At 45.8% G+C, this 20,735-nt stretch overlaps 1 protein-coding gene across 5 annotated transcripts in view; it reads left to right on the top strand.

Annotated features, from left to right (window-relative positions):
* Positions 1–20,735, top strand: part of DNMT3A (DNA methyltransferase 3 alpha) — a 106,390-nt gene that overhangs the window by 55,588 nt on the left and 30,067 nt on the right. For 4 of the 5 annotated variants that reach the window (XM_054989182.1, XM_054989215.1, XM_054989200.1 and 1 more), the window contains 2 exons: positions 2,865–3,011; positions 9,448–9,480. In XM_054989182.1, coding sequence (XP_054845157.1) covers positions 2,865–3,011; positions 9,448–9,480 — 180 coding nt within the window. The remainder of the gene's footprint in view (positions 1–2,864; positions 3,012–9,447; positions 9,481–20,735) is intronic. The other variant, XM_054989191.1, reaches the window with a different exon arrangement.

Genomic DNA, 20,735 nt, shown 5'->3' on the forward strand with positions numbered 1-20,735 from the left:
GAGCAAAGGTCACCAGAACAGGTTATGGTGAGAGACTTTTTAATTTTCCAAAAAGTTCCTGACTTGAGCCGCAGACTTTCTAATTGTTTGATCTCAGTAGGTCATTGAGTGGATTTGTAAGAGCTGATAGGCAAGGCAGGAAGTGACCCAAGAAATTCACCATTCCCGGAAATTGACAGACTGCTGTGACTGATTCTGAAGTTGGAAATTTCACCTCTACTTTCCCAGGATTAGAATGTATGCCTTCTCCATCAATCATGTGTCTAAGGAAGCACACACTTCAAACGCCAAACTCATATTTTTCATGGCTGAGGGTGATACTTGATCTCTGGAGTTGTTGCAAGACCTGTCAGTTGTATATCATGCTGTTCCATTATAAGCCCACTTACTATAACATCATATGGCAAAGGAATGCTCCATGTCTTGGAGTAGCCGATTCATTAGGTTTTGGAAGTGTGGGTGCAGAAGTCATCCCAAAGGGCAATCTTTTGAAACAATATCTCCCAGAGGGAGAGGTGAATGGATGTCATTAGCTTCATGGAGCTTTCTATCAAAAGAATTTGCCAAAACCCACTTTTAGCATCCAGTTTGGAGAAGAAATTTGGCTTTCTCCGGCTACCCCAATGTGTGTTCTACAACTGACATTGGGGTGCCATTCCATACTAGTAGTCACATGGGTCAGATCAACAGAGATCTTTATGTTTCCATTTGGCCTACTGGCAATAGCCAATTTGTGGGCTCATCAAGAGGTTCAATGACCCCCATTTCAATAACTTCTTCCAGCTTTTTCTTGACTTTCTTTAGGAGGGAGATAGGCACACGCCTGGGAGCACTGACAGAGAAAGGTTTAGTGTCTGGTTTTAACTTTTTTCTCATATGGAATCTTCATCCATCCCAGGCTCTGGAAGAGAGGGGGAGTTCTGCCTGTGGATATTAACGGTTGACAGATGTTATTTGTCCCAAGTGTTTAAGCAACTCCAGGTCTTTACATGCTCTGAGTCCCAACAGGGGTCTTTCCAGTCCCTTTACCACATAAAACATTTTATTGATTTCTTTCCCATTGTATTGCATGCTTTCTTTGAATGTTCAAACAGTACCAGAGGGTTTCCCTGAAGGCCTCTTCAGGTTCTTGTCAGATTCTAGTGTGTACTGCTTTAGGTATTTTCTGGATGCAGACAACAGAATAGCTGTAATATCTGCCTCAGGATCCAGCTTGTTCTACTGGTAGCTCATTCATTTTGTTTTTTTTCCCTGTCTATACCCTTGTTCTACTTACTCAGTTCTCTGTCATAGGCCCTTTTCACACTACTTACTTGCTTCCGGAACATTGCGAAATGTAGCGCAAAAAACTCGGAAGATAGCGTCTTCTCGCGCGAGTTTTGTGCGACATCGCGCAAAACTCTCGCGAGAAGATGCTGTCTTCCACATTTTTTGCACTACATTTCACAATGTTCCAGAAGCAAGTAAGTAGTGTGAAAAGGGCCAATGTGGCCAAGAAACTAGTTGAGTTAGTTGCAATTTGCCTTACTGCTATAACTGCAAAACAGGCCTTCGCAAAATGGTCTTTTCTGTTAAAATTACAGCATACAGATGCTTCTGTTGGGCATCTTTCCTTTCTGTTTCTTTCCATTATATCACTGGCATTTTTCCTCATGCTGTGGGTTGACATTCGGACTGCAACTGTAGCTTTTCAGATAAACTGAGGTCCCTCACTCTCACTACAGTTCTGTCTTGGATCATTTCCTCCTGTAGGGGCACATATTCACAATACTCAGCTTGTGAGTATAATGAGGTAATGAAATAATCCATAGGCTCACTTTCTTTTTGCATACATGAATTAAACTTTGCCCCTTCATAAATCACACTGTCTCACAATAAAATGCTTTTTAAAACTTTCAGTCACTGTCATATTTCTTTAACTCTTCCTCATTCAGCCAGAATGACAGTAAAATACCATCTGCCCGATTCCCTCGTTAGATAGATCAGTGTATTGATCTGTTCTTCTTTGGGTTTGCTTTTTAGTCCTAAAGCTATCCAGAATCCTTCAAATCTATGCTTCCATTTGGGCCACTTGCTGGTGGTAGTATGTGGAAATGGCTCTGGGGAGTGAACATTAAAAGAAGCTGCTGCCATTTCCTCTCTGCCAAAGACAGGCCTTCTCTCGCTTTCACTGTTTCTTGTTAGGTCTTGGTTTCTCCCACACTTCCCCTCCACTTCTCCTTCAGTCTTCTGAGATCTGCCATACTGCCTCCACGTGTTCTTAGCTGGTCAGCTAGACACCCTGGATTGAGAGACTTGCCAATAGCAGAACATAGAACCCAACTTTATTAAACAGAGAGGCTTAACTAACTATATACTCTGGGATTTCCTTGTTGTCTCCTCAGGAAATGCTTCCTGCCCAGGCCTTTGAACCAGAACTGGTAACAGTTTTTACAATATGCAGTGCCTTATAGTGTCTGATGCCAGACAAAGGCAAGGCAGGGGCCGTTTCCACACTACTTGCCTTCATCCGGAATGGGGCGCAACGTCGCAAAAAAACCCACGGAACATAGCGTCTTCTTGCACGAGTTTTGTGCGACGTCGCAAAGTGTGGAAACGGCCAGGGACTTCTTTATGGCTGGGGATGGTGCTTTAATGCTTTATGTAATCCCTCCACAGGGCTAGAAAAAGTAAGAGTTTTGTATACTCGTGCAGATTTTTGTATAATCACTGAATGATACAGGAAGTTGAGGCTTTCTAGTGTCAGGTAATGTATATGTTGCTAGGTATAATGCTAGTGCCAACTTTGCCTCTGAGTTCTCTCTCCCAGCCATGCCTCACTTTCCTCTCTCTTTTTCTCTCTCTCTGACTATTGCTACATACAGGGATCCCGAGGCCGCCTGCGTGGGGGGCTGGGCTGTGAGTCGAGCCTGCGCCCAAGGCCAATGCAACGTCTGACCTTCCAGGCTGGGGACCCATACTACATCAGCAAGAGGAAGCGGGACGAATGGTTGGCCAGGTGGAAGAGGGAGGTGAGGCAGTGCACCGGCACCAGCATCCTCAGTCACAAGGGAACCCTCTTTCACTCCGTTTTGGACAGGGCAGGCCCTGATGACCACCCTGGCTCTGTCCAAGCCTTGGTGGCTCATGTGAATCCTTAGCTCTCCCTGCTTCTACCCTTTTGGCTTTCTCTCCGGATCCAGATTGTCAGCAGGAAGGCTGCTGTGTCTCCCTGCCAAGGCTTCAGGCCTTTCTGAGGAGACCCAAGTTGGTGGCTTTGAATGGTGGTCCTTGTTTGGTTTCTTAAGAATCTTTTACAAACACTTCTGGAGCTTTCTGTGAAAGGCAAACATCTCCCCAGCCCACACAGGCCGAACAGAAGCTTGGGGAGATGTCTTGAAATTGGCTTTGCATTCATTCCCTCTTCACAAGGAATGCTGGGAATTGTAGTTTTGGGTGGCTCTTAAGTGCAGAGCATCCTCTGCATCTTGCCAAAACTGCAGTTCCCAGGAATCTGCGGGAGAGGTCATGACAGTTAAAGCTGTATACCCCTGTGCATATGCATAAAATAGGGTTTCTACTTGGTGGTGGACAGCTGGAACATTGCTATGCATACGGTGCAGAGGAGATTGTTTAGAGGCAAAAGCAAGGCTTTGGGGGTGCTCTTTCAGGGTTGTAGTGGGAAAAGGCAGAGTCTGCTGCTTGGGTGCTTGATGAAAGGTGGACTGTTTGCACGTGATGATAATGCTTCTGCTAGATCTTGACTGGAAGTGGATGGCAAAATGTGCAGCACCTAAAAACACTCTATCGCAGTATGGCTAATAAGTGCTGGCTTAGGCAAGCTACAGAGGAAGATTTTTCTTGATCATGTCAGTTTCACAGAATGATAGCAGATTTCTGTGTTTCCAATTTGGACAATTTTGCACAAACACAGCACATGTACTGAGAAGGCCTTTCCACACTAGACTTTTGCTATAGTTCTTAACTGTGTTAGTTTGCCACCTCCCTTACACACAGTATCATTTTTCCTGGGTTTTTTTTCTGACCCCCCTCCCCCCAGTTATACAAATGATACTGTGTGTAGTAGAGGGAAAAAAACAAATGCAGTTAAGAAGCCAAGTTGTAGCAAAAACCCAGTGTGGAAATCCTAGGGTTATTTCTTCATAATATACACACTTTCTCCATGTGCTTAGTGTGAGGAACCAGTACATGGGTAAGCACAGGCTCAAGCCCCCCTCCCTTCCCTCTTGCACAGAATTAGTGTCATCTAATAAGTTGGGCTGGAAGCAGCCCATCTCCTTCTGAGTCCTCTGTCCTAGGCAAGGCGGTGTGTCTCTCTGGTGACACAGCACCAGAACAGAAATTAGAATGGGGTGCAGAAACTCAGCTTCCTTACAGTTGCAGCTTTAATTATTTTAAAGGCAAGTTTCTAGCCTCAGTTGTTTGTTGTTGGGCAAGGCAGTGGTTTAGCAGGATTTCCAGTGATTGGGGTTTCATTCCTGATATTAAGAGAAGGAATTGTGCAAAAGAACTAAATATATGCAGATTTTCATCATTGTACGTAGGTTATAGAATTGACAATTCCTTTGCACGGAATGTAGGCTTCTTAAATCATGCACTATCTATACCCAGTCCTGGCAGTAGAAAAGGGATTCCCAGGCTGATTCAGGCAATTAAAGGATTTCCAAACCTGATCTCTCATGCTTTTCATTTTATGGATGGGGAAACTGAGTCTGAGAGTGAGTGACTTGGAGTTTTGTAGCTGAATGGGGCTTTGATCCTGAATTTCCTGGTCCCATGTTCTTCACTCTTTGTGTATTGGCAGCTGGCACTGTCTGCCTAAACTGGAATGAAGTCATTTATGGGGAAACACATAGGCAGCTTAGCTTCTTCCTTTGTAATATCCATGCTTCTGGTAGATTGGTGGGGGGGGGGCGGGGAACGTGATCTGTGGATTGCAGCTGAATGTTTGCTTATCAGCCTTCAGGTCACCTGCTTGACTTGTGCCCATCTTCCCACATTGATGTTTTGCTGGTCACATGTGTTTTCCTTTATTTGTTCACTGTTTTGCCCCAATGCTGAGGCCAAACACACACAAGCCCTTTTCTGGAGGTGAATCTGTTAAATTTCCAAACGGAGCCCAGAAAAGCTTGATAGGTTGCTGCTATTTTGAGAGAGTGGAAGGGACTAAAGGTGGGCCCAGGAAGGTGGCAGGATTCCACAGAGAGAACAGCTGGCTCTTTTCCATGGGCATTACTAAACAAGACACTAAAGGGAGAGGTGTGTTTCGGCTGAGCATGAGTTTTTATAATGGCACCCTCTGGTTTGCTGAGTTTACTTATTGGAATGGGCATGCTAGGGTATTTTGTGGAGCACAGTATCCAAGCATTGTCATTCTTTTTTAAAAAAAAATTTAGTAAGAATTTAATTTTTAAGCTGTTTTTATCATGTGGTGCATTTAGAAAGTTGAAAATAAACAAAAAGAACCTTCTAAAAACTTCGGAAAACCCTGAGGGCTGTGAGCAGTTTCTGTTAAAAACTTTAGAATTGCGGGAACAGGTTTGGGGCAGGGTTGTTCTAGACCAGAGATGAAATGTTTGCATTCAGCATAGGATTCAGTTCTTCTCCTTTCCTTCCAGTTCCATCTCTTCCACTCTTGCATCTGGTCTCCTTTCACTCTGGCGTACTTCTTTCTTATTAATATTAAAATAGCATGACCAAAAAAAAATCTGGATTCTATATAGAGAGGGAGATTTTGCTATCGAAAGGACACAATTTATATGAACAAGCACAATTTAATTTGTTCTCAGAATCCATTATTTATGGTTGCGAATTTGGGGATAGCATTTCATACAGCATTTCTCATACATACCCATGGGGTAAACAAACTTGGGGCGTTGTGCATCTTTTTAATGCTAAATCAGGCAAGGGCAGATAATCCAGATGAGGATTGTAGGAGTAGGGGAGTGGTGGTTTAAATCTTTTCCCCAGTGCCATTCTCTATTCCTAAACCCCATCTCATCCTCCTGAAACTCTTCTTTGTCCCTGAGAAGGGGGGAGCATACAGGTGTCCTCTTAATATGATGGTTTCTGTTAAGGGCCAGTGATCTTTCTTTCTTAATAGTAACTTGCTGGGTTGGGGGAGGAAGGGGGACACTGTGTTATCCTCTTTTTTTTGTACAATTACTACCATTAGCTCCTTTCTCAGGGCCTGTTAAGCAGAGAGTGACACTCTCAGGGTTATCAAGGAAGCTTTCTGGCTGAATGGAGTTTTAAGCCCAGGTTTCCTGCATCCAAGCCTTTTCCCTCAGTCACACCAGCTTTACTTGGTCTGCAGATTCCTGCCCCCCCCACCCCAAAGCAGCTTGTAGTTTGTTGGGAGTTGCATGCTAGGTGTACAACTCCCAAGAAACCTAAAAGCATCCACAAATATGCTTCAGTAAACCTCCTTGCAGATGGTTGCTATGGGCTTAGGGTAGGGATCAAAGTCTCATCCTCAACACCTGTAGCCTCTGATCAGAAAGGTAATAGACTGTTTTCCTAAGTGGTAACTTGCCGTGGTGTACATGCAATTAGATAGTCACATTGAGCATTGAAAAGTGTACCATCACAGACGTCCCCTAGATTTCTGACCAGGCGCAGACAGGTAATAATGTAACAACCGTTTACATGCAAATTGTGGTCCATAACCACCTGAGGCCCATTGTGGCCCATCACCATGTGTGAAGCTGCCACATACTGGTCAGACCACTGGGCCATCTAGCTCAGACCTCTCCAAGGACTCAATCCACGGTCTAGTGTAGCCTTAACATCTCCGCTGTGGACTGAACCTCAGACTATATGCAGAACCACGTGCTGTACCATTGACCTGTGGGTCCTTAGTGGTTATGTCTCCCCCTTTTTGACAGGAAGGGAAACCTGTACAAAGTACTTCGTAAAAAAATAATTGGAAAGTGATACTATACTGCTTGGTGGGTGGGAAAATCAATTTCGGGGTTCAGAATTTATGTATGAGTCCATTATGACGTTCAGAGTGCAGGTTTTGAGATACAGGCTTCGCTTTTGCATCTCTTTCTTTAGAAAAAAATAGTCCTTGTCTCCATTGTCACCCCTCTGAAAGCCGGCAAGTGGGAAATCTATCCAGGAATTATAAGGACTCCTTCCTTTTTCCACTCCTCGTACCTGACTCTCGAAAGCTTATACCCTAGAAATCTAGTTGGTCTTTAAGGCACTACTGGACCCGAATCTTACCTTTCCATTGCAATGTTGCTTGAGTTTGTGAGTGGCCAGGGAACTAATATCACTTTACCAGCTCATTATCAGCCCCCCCCTGCACAAATCCTGAGCTGCTCTTAGCGCAGTAAAATTCAGAGCCCCCTTCATTGTTTTGATTTCCTGACTAGTTCTTCCATTTGCAGTTGTGACATCAGAAAAGAAAAACATAAGCCTCTCTTGGAGTGAGGGAAATGTTTCACAGTCCCAGAAACTCACTTCAGAAGCACCAGACAAAACTCTATTACAAATTTACATAGCTCAGTCTTAAAATTGTTTTAGGAGTGAGCGGTTAAATTTTATTTATTTATTGGTGTTATTTATAGTCTGCTTTTTCTCACTGAGACTCAAGGTGGATTACACAGTGTGAGCCAATACAGTAAATGTCAAAGACATTTCAATAAAGAATGTAATAGGGTATATAAACACACATTTGCAAAGATTCAAAACTAGCAGAAAATAAATAACGAGTTGAAGAAATGCTAAAACAGATCATAAGCAATTCTAAGACTGACATATAATCAACCTAGAGACTAGGATGTGCCCTCTGATAATGTTTAGACCACTGGGAAAGAGCTACCAACCTTGTAGCTGGCCGTGGTCAATTGGAAAAGTGTTTTGCATATCCTGTTTTATTTTGTCACATGTGAGTCATTCCCTTCCTCCAAAGGGCTCTGGGCAGCATTCATGAGATCATCCCATTTTAGCCTTTAAACAACCCTGTGATTTAGGCTAAGCTAAGAAACAGTGGGTTGGATCCAGTGATACATGAGCGGAAAGGGAAATGTACTAAATGCATTTTCTGTTGTGCAAGGAATAGCACAAGGGCTGCAGCAGCACATGCTTCAGTATAATTTTTAGCGAAACCACTCTGTGCATATAGAACAGTGAAAAATACAACAGAAGGCATGCTTTTAATTTGCTTTTCAAATGGTATCAAAATAAATATATTGTGTTATGTCTTGCACACATGGGAAAGGTAGTGAGGGATACAATCACTCCCATGTAGTGCAAGCAGACAGCAAGTAGTAATTTTTGCGCTTCCACTTGTGCGGGGTATGTTGTGCACACAAAAAATCTGTGGGATCTAAACCAGTGATTTCACCAAGCCCACTCAGTAGATCTTGTGTCAGAGCAGGGACTTTAATCCTGTTCCAGCTCCGTAGCAATCAGACTCTCACCTCCAACATTGTCTTCCCCACTGAACTGATTTGATAGAGGTGTCTGACATATTAAACTCTGATTGTGTGCATGTCTGTTTAGTCATAAATCTTGGTAAACAAATCCAACATTTGGATTTATTTCCTCTCCTTTTCTGACTTTGTGCACCTGGGAGAGAGGTGGGGCATGCACAACTCGTGCAAGTTAGCAGTGTTGAAGAATTAAGGCCGCTCTCCCATATGCACACAGTGTACTATAGACAATGTAAAACATACAGAGTACATTATGGAAAGGATCACCAATAAACTATGCAGGAAGAAAATAAGACTCCAGCCGTTATTCATAAAAATGTCACATCAGATATTAGCTCCATGCCAAAAAAAATCTGTGAATGGTATGTAGTTGCCCCTCTTGCTCTCTACCCTCCACCCAATTATTGTGACTATATAACTTCCTGGTATTTGGTCGAGACAAATTTAGACAGAGCTGCTTTTTATCAATGCCTTTACACTGAGTCAAAGGAAGACTCCGCTAAGGTGACCTTTCCTCCCAGCATGCATTGTTGTGCCCTGAATGAAATGACCCGCTGCACAGCATGCTGGGGTGGAGAAGCATTCTGGAGCATGGTGAGTTGAGCTGAGTTGCTTCTGAATCAGCCAGCCTTGATCGAGGCTGTGGGGCAGCCGCAGGTTACATTCTGATTTTATAGCAAGGGGCTTTTGTCCTCTGAGTTCATTTCAATCAAGTGGAGGGGGCAGAGGGGGCATTGCTGCATTTTGATGGGAGAATGATGGTCAGGGTACTGGTCTGTGGTGCTGTGCCAGGTTGCGCCTCCCCTTAGATGGATTGGCTCAGGTCTCTCTTCTTGGAACAGAACAAGTGTTCCCCTGAAGCCACGCCCTCCTTCCTTGCTCCCCAAATTTGCCCTGCTGTGCCTGGCCTGCCCGGGACAGGTAGTGGACAGAGTCTGAGGTGCCAGTTTGCTGTGGCTCTGTGTGTGCTAACTCCCTCCTCTCCTTTACCTTTCTCCCACAGACTGATAACCCACCGGCAGCTCAGCTTGACAAGGTTCGTGGCACACCTTTGGGGTTTTGGGGGGGAGGCTTGTCTCTCATGTGGCCTTCATACCGGGGCTTGTGTGCTGGGCGTGTGAATGCGCGCACACACAAACATGCATTCACACCCTCCCATGTGTGTGCCCGCTGCCATAGAGTTGTACTTGCTCATGCACACCTGCAGACACTCAAGCGCAACCATACACCTGCTTTGCTTCTGTATAATGTGATTTTTGAAATCATGGGGGTGGGTATGGAGGTAACCTGTCGCTTTCTGGGCCTCTTACCTGGGTGTGCATGAAAAGTGTGCCCTCCTCCTGCCCACTTTTCTTTCTCTCTCTCTTTCTCTCTCTCACATGTACCCAAACCCATACCTACTTTCTTCCAAGGCTCTTTTCCATGGCACAAATGCAATTTGACGCCACTGGTTGTGCCTGTGTTGTGCCTCATGTAGACCCTCCCCAACCACACCCCAAATTGCAGATATATTTAGCAAGACAGATTCCTCATCATAACAGTCTTTGAGAAGAGATTAACTAGGCCTGGAAGCACTCTTGTGTTCTGAGCCAAAATAACTGTCTCATTCTGTGACATGCATAAATCATGCAAATTAACATGCATATACTACTTCATTTTTGCATAATTTATGGTGACATTTGGTACTTTACACACACACATAAATTATTTTGCAGTTGGGGAGAGACAAAGAATTACATAATACCCTGGATCCTTCACCTCTCTGAATTTTATCCCACAAGTTTACTGGCTTCTGGGCAGTGCCCATGTAAAATATATTTGTAACCATAAAGTTTAGAAACTTTTTTTTTCTTTTTAAGGATTTTAGGAAGCTGGATTCTGTGGCTAATACTGTATTTTGCTGCTGCAGCATACACTAGATACAACTTACAGTTTTCTAGTTGCTGCTTGTTGGCATTGCAGCCTTTAATAAATGAGATGAGTTGGTGTGTTCAACTATCTGCATCTTAAAATGGTAGACTAAAATTAGCTACCCTCTGCAAACCGCCCCCCTCTTTTACTGGCCTTGACAGCAAAGAAAGATTCTTCTCAGGATTTTGGAGAAAGGGCATTCTTTCACTGTGCCAGATCTGATTAAAGAAAAACTGGTGTGTGACCCTTCCTGTTTATACCCAAAGGTAGCAAGTTAGTGTATAATCAGGAAGAGCTATAGCTAATGGCATAGGGCCTGTGGTGAATGCAGAATATCGTGGGTTCATTTCCTAGACAGTTCAGTCACTCTTTCAGCCTGCTGACCCTTGATAACAGAGTAGGCTATGCCAGAGTAGATGGACCACTGGGTCTGACCCAGAATAAGGTGGCTTTGTATGTTTCTGTTTGCAGAACTCAATAAAGCAAGATGTTTTGACGGCTTATAGTTTAGGTATGTTTGCAAAAAGGATTAGAAAAGAAGAAAATAACTCAATGGAGCCTCCATGTTCAGAGGCAGTATATCTCTGAATACCTGTTGCTGGAGGACAAGTGGGCTGGCTGTTTCTTCCATGCCCTGCTTATGGGCTTTCTGGAAGCATCTGGTTAGCCTTTGTGGAAGGTGAGCTAGATAATCATTCAGTCTGATCCATCAAAGCAACATTTACATACTTCACATCTCTTTCTAATCTGGGTCTTCTGTTGCACAGAAATCTTGATCATTGTTTGAGGTAAATTTTGGCTTCACTGATTTACTGTAAGAGTGAGTATTCTCTGTTCTGAAATTTGGCAAAATTTGCCCTTTTACTGTAAGATCCTCAGAAAGGCTCTTTCCATAAAGTTTTGCCATTTATAAATGTGTTTAAATTGAATGGATTGATTAATCAGTAAAAAGCTGGATAGTTAATTGATTTTTTTTAAAAAAATCTTTAAATGGTTGGCAGCCCTACTTCTTATAAATTGTTTATCCTTCTTCATTCTGCAACTCCCAGAAGACAAATATACAGGGCTGATGAAAGAAAAAATGGCATTTATGTTTTTTCTGCCACTTGTTTTGCTGGCTGCTCCTTTTCTGGTTTGGCTTACTGGCAAATGACATTTGGCACCATTCTTGGCCCAAGGCAGGTGCAAATTTAAGTGGCACCGTATGTATGTTCTTAATGGGCACACTGCACCTATTGATGGGACCTTTGCACTAGAAAAACAAGAGGGGACACGTAGTGCGAGTGTGAATTTAGACTCCACTCCAAACTGCTCACTTCATGCATCAGTAGACAGTCCTCTGCTTTCTGCTCATAGGCAACCAATAGCCAGTGTGGCTGTCACCACTGGTAAAATTGGGCTACACAGGAAGATCTAATCTGCTGTTTCAGGTACAGCCATAAGGGAGGGGGGAAGAGATAGACGAGTGCTGTACAGGCTGAGAGGCCTTCCTAAAAATAGAATATTCAGGGATGAAGCCTTTGTGGCTATAGCAGGTTGTGCCTGTACTGGTCTTAAAGAGCAGAGCTCAGAGAGGTAAACAAAAGGTATATGTGAGGCATGCCTTTCCCTCCCTGAGCTGGGGGGGGGGGCGGGGGTTAGTGGATGTTCATGTGTTGGACTGGACTGCAGATATCTCTTGGTTACCATGTCTTGTGTTGAGATTCTGGGAAAGGCAGCTATATGGTATGATACCAAACTCATTGGACAGGTCTTAAAAGATCCAGTGTGTCTTTTGGTAAGGGAGGGATCAGATTCACTTGGGATGGGCTGTAAAGCTGTGGTTATCATGATGGGCCCACAAGCTTTGGCTGCAAGGGGCTGTGTCAGTGTGCAGTGCCAGTGCTGGGGACGTGCATTGCTGCTTGGGGGGGGGCGGATTCTTGGAAAATATTGCCCCCCTAAGCATTACTCAACTGGTATGCCTGTCTGTCCACCACATTTGTTATACCATCTTCCTTCAAAATCACTTGGATAGATTTTACTGGCCCTCAGATGTTACCTTCACAACATCAGCCAGGTTTGAACCAAGGTGCCCCGATCCATGGCCAGCACCCTGGCTGCTACACTGCATTGGCTCACTTGCTCAGTCAGGCTGGTACCAGTTTAGCTCCAGGGATGGGCCAGTGGAGGGGTTAGAGAAGCTGCAGCAGCTGGAGCCCTGCCAGGCAAAGCCGAGACTTCCATGCCAAAATGAGGATGCTGGATTAGAGCAGGAGCCAGGGAGATTCAGGCTGCGAGCGAAGAACCTACAGCCCCTCCTTGTGGAAAATGCTGCAAAAACCCCCGAGGAATCCCCCGCAGGGATGTGAGCAGTTTTTTCCCCAATGACAACCCAGTGTGATTCTTCCTTGTGTGTGTGGAAAGTAGTGGTGAATTTCCATCTCCACAGGTATTAGGTGGATCTGTTTACTTTGAGGCAGGATGTGTGTTTATGGTGGGGGTGATGCCAACCGCAGAAGTGCCCCATGGCATGGGCAGACTTTCATTATGCACTGCCACCCCCTCCCAACTTGTGCTTCCTTCCCTCCGTGTCCGTGCTCTTCCTTGCCGTTTCACCTCAGTGTCTCCCTAGCAACAGGTCCCCTCACGCTCTGCTTGGGCTATTTATAGCTCTGCCTGGCAGCCACTTGCCTCGGGCCTCCAATGAGGAAACAGAAGGCAGGGGCCAGGGAGGTGCCTGCCTGCTGTGTACAGATAAATGAAGGTCCCCTGCCTGCGTCAGCTGCATCCCCTGGTGGGGCAGGGATACTTGTATATGAAAGCAGGCCCCTGTCAAGGTGACACAACAGGTAGGGGGTTTCCCAGAGAGGCTGCAGTGTCTCCACATTAAGCACCGCTCTGAAAGGCATGCCCTCCCTCACACACACACAGGACTGTAGATACCAGAGAACCTTTGCTCTGACTCTCCAAAGCTCATAACCTGGGAATCTAGTTGGTCTTTAAGGTGCTGTTGGACCTGAATCATGCTCTTCAAGGTCACAGTGGTATGTGAGGGGAAGAGGCCACAGGGCCAGCCAGTCAGGTCCAGTGGTTGGGAATAAGCAGCCCATCTGGATCTGAGACCAGTCGGAGAACTGTATGGAGCCACCCTATACCAGGTGAGACAGTCCATCTAACCATATTCTTGGACTGGCAGCCATTTTCCAGGGTCTCGGGCAAAGAAAGGCTCTCCCATCTCCTGCTTTCTGAGATTTTTTAAAACTGGAGTTGCCTGTCATTTAACCTGCGGTTTTCTGCAAGTAAAAGCAGAAACTCCATCACTGAGCCATGGCCCTTCCCCAAGGTCTCAGCATTTGCCTTCCCTCAAAGGGAATCTGAGGCCATTCCTGATGATCAGTACACAGTATAGATCACCCCTACTTAAAAAGAAAGAAAGAAAGAAAGAAAGAAAGAAAGAAAGAAAGAAAGAGAAAAAGAATATGCATTCAAGGTGGAGCAGGTACAGGCAGGACGATTGTAGAAATGAAGCATTATATCAGTCTGTAAATTGGGCAGGGGGAGGATAGGACAAGAAGCTAATGAGCTGTTTCAGAGCTGATTCTGACAAATGGCACATGGTGAGTTTTTCCTCAAACTGGACCACTTTAGGCTGCAACTGGGAAGACCATGTTGGAATGCTCACCCACACAATGGAAGCCAGTAAGATCAACAGCTGGGACATTCGATAAACAACACAATAGCGTATGGGTTGCAGAAATTTGCGAACAAGCAGAAATCCAATACAAAGCTGAAACAAAGTATAAGCAATTCTAAACTCAACATATTAAGCAATGCAGAAACTACCAAGTTGGAGCATACTTGCAGCAACGCACAGTACAAAGTAGTGCAGTCCGCAGTCCCTTTTCCTTTACCAAAACATCTCTTTGAACCATTTCCTTACAGCATAGCCCTCTTATCTGTGTAAAAAAACCCCCTCCTGAATAATTCAGTTTTGCATAGTTTGTGGAAAGCCCAGAGAGCGGGAGCTTTCTTGACCTCTTCAGGAAGGCCATTGGATAAGATGGGGGGGGGGGCTCTACAGAGAATGCACATGCATGGGCAGCTGTTGATTTTGCACACTAGCGGGATGGTACCTTCAGAAGGTCCTGTTCAGATGAGTGAAGCTGCCATAGAGGAGCACAAGGAGAGTTCAGTCCATGCAGAAAATTGTCTTTAGCATTTTTACACAGAACTGCACTGAAATATGTGACATCCCAAGAGGGACTGTACCAGTTGTGGTTTCTGCACACTTGTTCTTGTTTATTGATGAAAGCTGGCAAAATAACAGAAGTCAGAGGGAGGCACACATTAGGCATTAACAGTTTTAATGAGGCTTTCACCATTTATTTAAAATATTTATATCCTGCCTTTCCTCTGCACCCAAGCTGGCTTGCAAAATATAAACATATACAATTAAAAACAGAATTGAACAAATGAATTAAAATATATCAACCAAAAATGGCGAAAATTGTCACTACTGGCTGCCAGAGACATTCCCTAGTTATTTCTGCTAAAGGCACACCTTTCTTTGCAAATTTGCACACCTTGCTTTGCACTTTGCTTTGCAAATGTTACTGAAGGAAGAGAATATAGGAGTTTTCTGTACCATATCTGGCAGGCTATTTTTAAAGTGCGAGTCCAGCCACTGAAATCAAGTGTGCCTGGCCTGTAGCTGAACGGACATCCCAAATAGAAGGGGCCGTTAGAAGTGAATGTTAGGTGCCTCAGTTCTAATCCTGCATTAACTGTATTGGAATAGTTGTGATAAGAAAACTGCTCACAAGGTTTACATCTGTGGAGGGATTTGTGATTTCTGGTATCTCACTTGGTGGATTATACTGTTCAGTAATGTTTCTCCCTGGCATAGGTTGGTGGAGGTGATATTTGTGCAGTGCATCAGACACAGGAGAATGGGTTCAGGCCAAATAAAAATTTCCTGGGAAGACAGGGTGGATTAGTTTAGTTCATGATTAGAGGCCTGACTGATCTGCCTGGACATTTGGGATCAGGAAGCAGTATTCCACCCTGTCGTATTGACCCATGGGTCCTGAGTATTTTTTTCAGAAGCATGTGGCTTGGCTTGCTTGCACAAGTTGCCTTTTTGTTCATCTAGTCCCTTTTGCAGAATAGTTTTAGTACATTTTTTATGCCACCCATCCTCCACGGAGTAGAGAATGGTGTCATGCCTCACCTGTCTTTATGTTTTATCTTCACAATAACCTTGAAGTAGGTTAAACTGCAGGAGAATGGCTGGCCTTGTATATCCCCCACTAAGTTTCATGGTATGCGGGGATTTGAACCAGAATCTCCCTGGTCCTGATTCATCTGACAAAGGGAGCTCTGACTCTTGAAAGCTCATACCCTGGATATCTAGTTGGTCTTTAAAGTGCTATTGGGCCTAAATCTTGCTTTCATATAACCATTTTTTCATACAAACCTGCTTTCTGCTTGTGCCACAGACTGTCGTTGGGCTGATGTGGATTGAAGAAAGGAGGAGGCTGGTGTAAGATGCTGTCACTCAGGAATTTACAGAGGGTTGTCCTCTTAAATCAAACACTGTCACTTTAATTCAGAACGAAATAGTGTGAAACAAACAAAGGAAAAAGAGGCCCTCCAGAGTCCTTTATAGCACCTTGCGGGATCCAGAGAGGCAGCCATAAGTAAAACCTGGCCTGGAACTCCTCCACATCCTGGTACCTTGGAATTATAAAAAAAACATGGAGTCAACATTTGCCCATTACAGCTGATGTCCACATGGTCCTGCCTTTTGACAAGAAGAGCAGGTCTCTGGAGAGGCCATTTATACGTTTGATATGTAATAATAAATAAATGATGTGGCCCTTTGAGCTATTATTCTGGGAAGAAGATGGTAGTTTGAGGAAATCCTCCCATAAGACTCTAATCTAGTAGGAGAACAGAGATGATCTAGCTTCTTGCCCATGGTAGGAAATTTAGAGTTGGGAGAACACTGATGGGAGGGATTTTGGTCCATAAGTCTTCCTTGGGACATTAAAATTTGGCAAATGTACTTTAAGTTGGGGGATGTAGCTCAGCTTGGCTGGTGACCAAACCAGGACTCAGGTTGCCACCCCAAGAACGCTTTCCTGGGACTAAGCCCCCTTGATAACACAGGACTTTTCTGAGTAAACCTGGGCCGATTCCAGACGTCCCTCCCCATGCCAAAACGTTGCGTGTTGTCGCGCGGAAAACGCGAAATATCACGTTTTCTTGCGCGAATTTTGCGCGATGTCCCGCAAAACTCGCGCGAGAAAACGCGATATTTCGTGTTTTCCGTGCGATGACGTGCAACGTTTCGGCATGGGGAGGGCTGTCTGGAATCGGCCCTGCTTAGACTAATTCCCTCAGAAAGGCCATTGAGACTGACTACGGGTCTTGCAGGGACTGTTTGTATGAAAGGTTTGCTATGCTCTGGTTTCTGCTTGCCAGATTTTCTTCCCCAGCATGCAGTCACTCTATGATGTGATGTATTTTTTCTCTAGGCTTTGTTGCTTCCCTGTTAAAGATTGGGTGCTTTAAGGAGACTGACCCACCTGCCTCTTTTCTTTCCTCTTCCACTTGCCATTGCTCCTCACGCTGCTTCTGCTGTGGTGCTCTAGGCTTACCTTTTACTGACCATAGGCAATGTTGAAAGGAACTAGAGGGACCAGGTTTCTGGCCTCCATTTCAAGCAGCAGGTGCCACTGACCCTTCAAGCAGAAGGTCAGGAGGTAGATTGGCCTACCCCATCCTTGCAGTAGCTCTTACTGTGGTGGATGGAGAACAAGTGAACCAAATGCCCTTTTCCTTTTCACTTTGGGTCGGCTGTCATTGTGGCTTTAGTTATGAGCAGGGATTTCCCCATTGCTGTGGAATGAGGTGAGCAAGTTGCAACTGATTCCCCTTGCAGGGAAAAGGGAAGGAGCCTTCATGAGGCTCACCTCCCTTGGCTGAGTGTGATTGAGAGGAAGGGAAAAGTTGGCTTGCAGGGGGGCTGCATACTTGACAGACAGCCACCCGGACTCAAAGGCAGGTTTGATGGAACACACCTGCATGCTTTCTTTCGCGACACTGTTTTGTCATTTCTTGAATTTTTGCTTTTTCTCTCTTCCGTGAATGATAGTGGCTTGTAGCCGACGTGTTTGCGTGCATGTGCGCAGGCAAGCCATCAAATGATAGCTGATGTACAGCAACTTATACAGTTTTCAAGGGTAGAGACATTCCAAGGTGCTTTGCCATTGCCTGACTCTGGATTATCAACCCTAGCCTTCCTTGGTGGTCTCCAACCCAAATATTGATCAGGGCCAACCCTGCTTTAGCTTCTGAGATCTGCCAAGATCAGCAGACATGTAGGCATATGCAAATGTGCTCATAATTGAAGCAAGCGCTCTTCCAGGCGGGCCTAGTTGACAGGAGGTGGGAGCTCAGAGGCCTTTTGCATTGGGGATATCTGTCTCACTCCAGATTGGGCCAGTACGACAGGCAGAGTATGTTGGTGCAGGGGGATCAGATGGATCTACCCAGCCTTGTCGTTTCTTGCCCCTTAGCCCCCAGTAAATGTCGTCTGATGTCCCACACAAAGCTCCCCCAAACCCCCAATCCAGTTATCTAATTGGTGCCAGTCTTTTTACAAAATTTGACCTCCCCGGGGCCCCGCCTTTACTGCAACTCTTAACAGTCGTGGTTCTCATGAACCCAAAGGTACCTGGGCAGAAGAGTACAATCCAGGCACACATTTTGCACAGTGATACATAATGAACGATGGAGTTCTAGAATCATGTCTTTTTTTGCTTTGAGGTGCAGTAGTTAAAGGCTAGGCTTCATTTTAGTCCTGCCTCGCCCGTGGATTCATTGGTTGGCTCTGGATTTGTCACTCCACCTCAGTTGTTGAAGAGGGAATCCTTGTGATGTAACTCACAGGGTTGGTGTCAGGGAAACCAATGAGAAGTTGTAAAGTGCTTTGCAAATTAAAAATGTGATAATTGAGTAATTATACAGGTAGTAATTTCCAGAATTCCTTGGAAGAAGGTGTAGCTTTTGAACAAGTTCTGCATCCATAATGTGGATGTTACCCTTTTGCACCTCAAAGCTAATCTGTCTCTATTCAGCTAGGCCAGTGCTAAAACTTGCCCTCATCTGGAGCAAGCTGGGTGTGCGTGTGTACACATATGTACACATGGTCCCACCACGCTTCTGAGGAGACCCAATTCCATGCATCTACTCAAAGGTTAGTGTACTAGAAAATTCTATCACTATGATTAGGAGTGGCTTGACATGTAGCGCTTACGAGTGGTTTGACCTACGCCTACCCAACAAGGGAGTCTTCCCTGAGGTCTTTTTTGAGGTCTTCTCTTGATAATATTTTATCTAGTGTCATTGGTGCATGTGACATTTTACAGAGGAACATAATGTAAGTCTCTGTTCCCAGGGAATTTACAGTCTAGATTTCAGCTGGGAAGGAGGGAGAGGTCATGGGTGCACAGGAGCAAAACTCAGTTGTGCAACTTTATACACGAAAGTTGCAGAGAAGTGGGCTTTGAGCCAGGGTTTGAAAGAAGACACAGTTGGTGCCTGGTGGGTTTTCTGGGAAGGGAATGCCCGGTTTAAGTACAGACAGGGGAATTGCGTTGAGTAGGAGAGCTTGGTGGGAGCTCAGGAAACTAGAAAACTTCAGAAGATGTTTCTCAAGATCATTCTGGATCGTGGTTCAAATCCATGGAGATCAACTGGATAAAAACTAGTCACAGTTAATTTCAGTTCTCATTAAATCTTATACATGGGACACGTTTTCATTGCAATGGCTTAGTTGGTGAGGACCCACAAGCCATTTCTCAAAGACCCACTTTTGGTTTGGGGGGGGGGATGTAATCCATACAACAAAGTACGATAATTTGATGCTGGGAAAGTGTGTGTCCCCCTCCTGCTTTGGTTTTGAACGACAACTGTGAAAAATATATAGAATGTGGGTTGTGCAATTGTAGGCACCTACTGGTTAACGCTTGTGTGCTGTTTTAAAAACTGACACTTCGCAAGAGGTCCCTTGCTGTCCGTGTTTTACTTGTTCGTCATAGTGTAGACTTGCTTCCCCCACAACCCCCGCCCGGGTTAATTGTTTGCAGGATGTGAAGCCCCTAGGCCACCCCCACCCCGGGTTTGTAAAGGAGATTCCTTACTGTAAAGCTGTCCCCTTCACCGATTTAGGTTCCTCAGAGGGTGGGGAGGAGACTTAAAAGGTAATTTTCAGGATGAAGACTGTAACTAGATGTGTGCAAGTGTTTGGGGGGAGTCAGTCACTGCGGGAACAAATTTTGGACGGGGGTGATGCACCTCGCGAACCATTGCAGACGGTGTGCAGTGGCAGAAGCCTGCGGCTCCAGTAGCCTCGGTGCCAGGCAGGGATCGGGGAGGGGGCGCCCTTGGCAGCCCCCAACAGCCCTCCACAGCTTTGCATAACGCTTGTATTTTTGCAGCCGCCCCTAGAGCCCCCCTGAGCCAGGGATACCGGGGCGGGCATTTGCAGCCAGGAGCAGTGGCGCTCGCAACCATTCATTCGCCTGCATCGGTCCGGTGTAGAACGTGGACGTGCTTGTGGCTAAATCCGGATTGGGGGGAAGGGGTGCTTTGCAGCTCTGCTTTGGGGTTCACTTGTTGTCTCATTTGCAGACCGAAGGCCCTTTCCTTTTCCTTCCAACTTTTGTAGCTCCCCCAGCAGTCGATGTGGGAGGGGGACAATAGCAGCGCGTGTTTCACGTGCACAGCTCTTCTCCCCGGCAGCGAGACCACGGCAGGCTTGCAAACACCCCCTCACCTTTCTCTTTGCGCCCCCCCTTCCCAGCTTTCGCAGCCAACCAGGAGAGCTGTCCAGTGTCACGTGGCCCGGAGTTTCCCAGACAAAGAACGTTGGCGGCGCTGCCCCCTCCCTCACGGCCCCCCGCCCCCTTCCGCCCCCTCTCCCGCCAGCCCCCTTGGCAGGACCGCGGCTGCTGCAGCGCCGGGACATGCGGGCAGGTACTGAGGGGGGGAGGGGGTGCTTGGGGGGTGTCTTTGTGCCCCCACCCCCATTTGTAAATGAGGTGTTGCAAAAGATCCAGGGGCGCATTGTGGGGGAGAGCTTTGGCGCTGGAGGGGCAGCCGGCAGGGTAGTTCAGACGATTCGGGGGGGGGGGAGCTGTTGCTGTTGCTTTTGGGGGTGCGAGAGGTTCCGGAGTTGACTTGCAAAAGGAGGGATCCCCCTTTGGGATCCGGGGCAAAGGGATCAGTTGTGTCGATTGCACGGGAAACTTCGGAGGCGGGCGGGGAGGGGGCAGGAGAAAAGAAACTCCGCCGCTTTGCAAAAGGTCTCGCTCCCTCGGATGCAGAGAG

This window comes from Eublepharis macularius, chromosome 1 (assembly GCF_028583425.1).
Source record: "Eublepharis macularius isolate TG4126 chromosome 1, MPM_Emac_v1.0, whole genome shotgun sequence".
In the NCBI taxonomy this organism is placed as follows: Eukaryota; Metazoa; Chordata; class Lepidosauria; order Squamata; family Eublepharidae; genus Eublepharis; species Eublepharis macularius.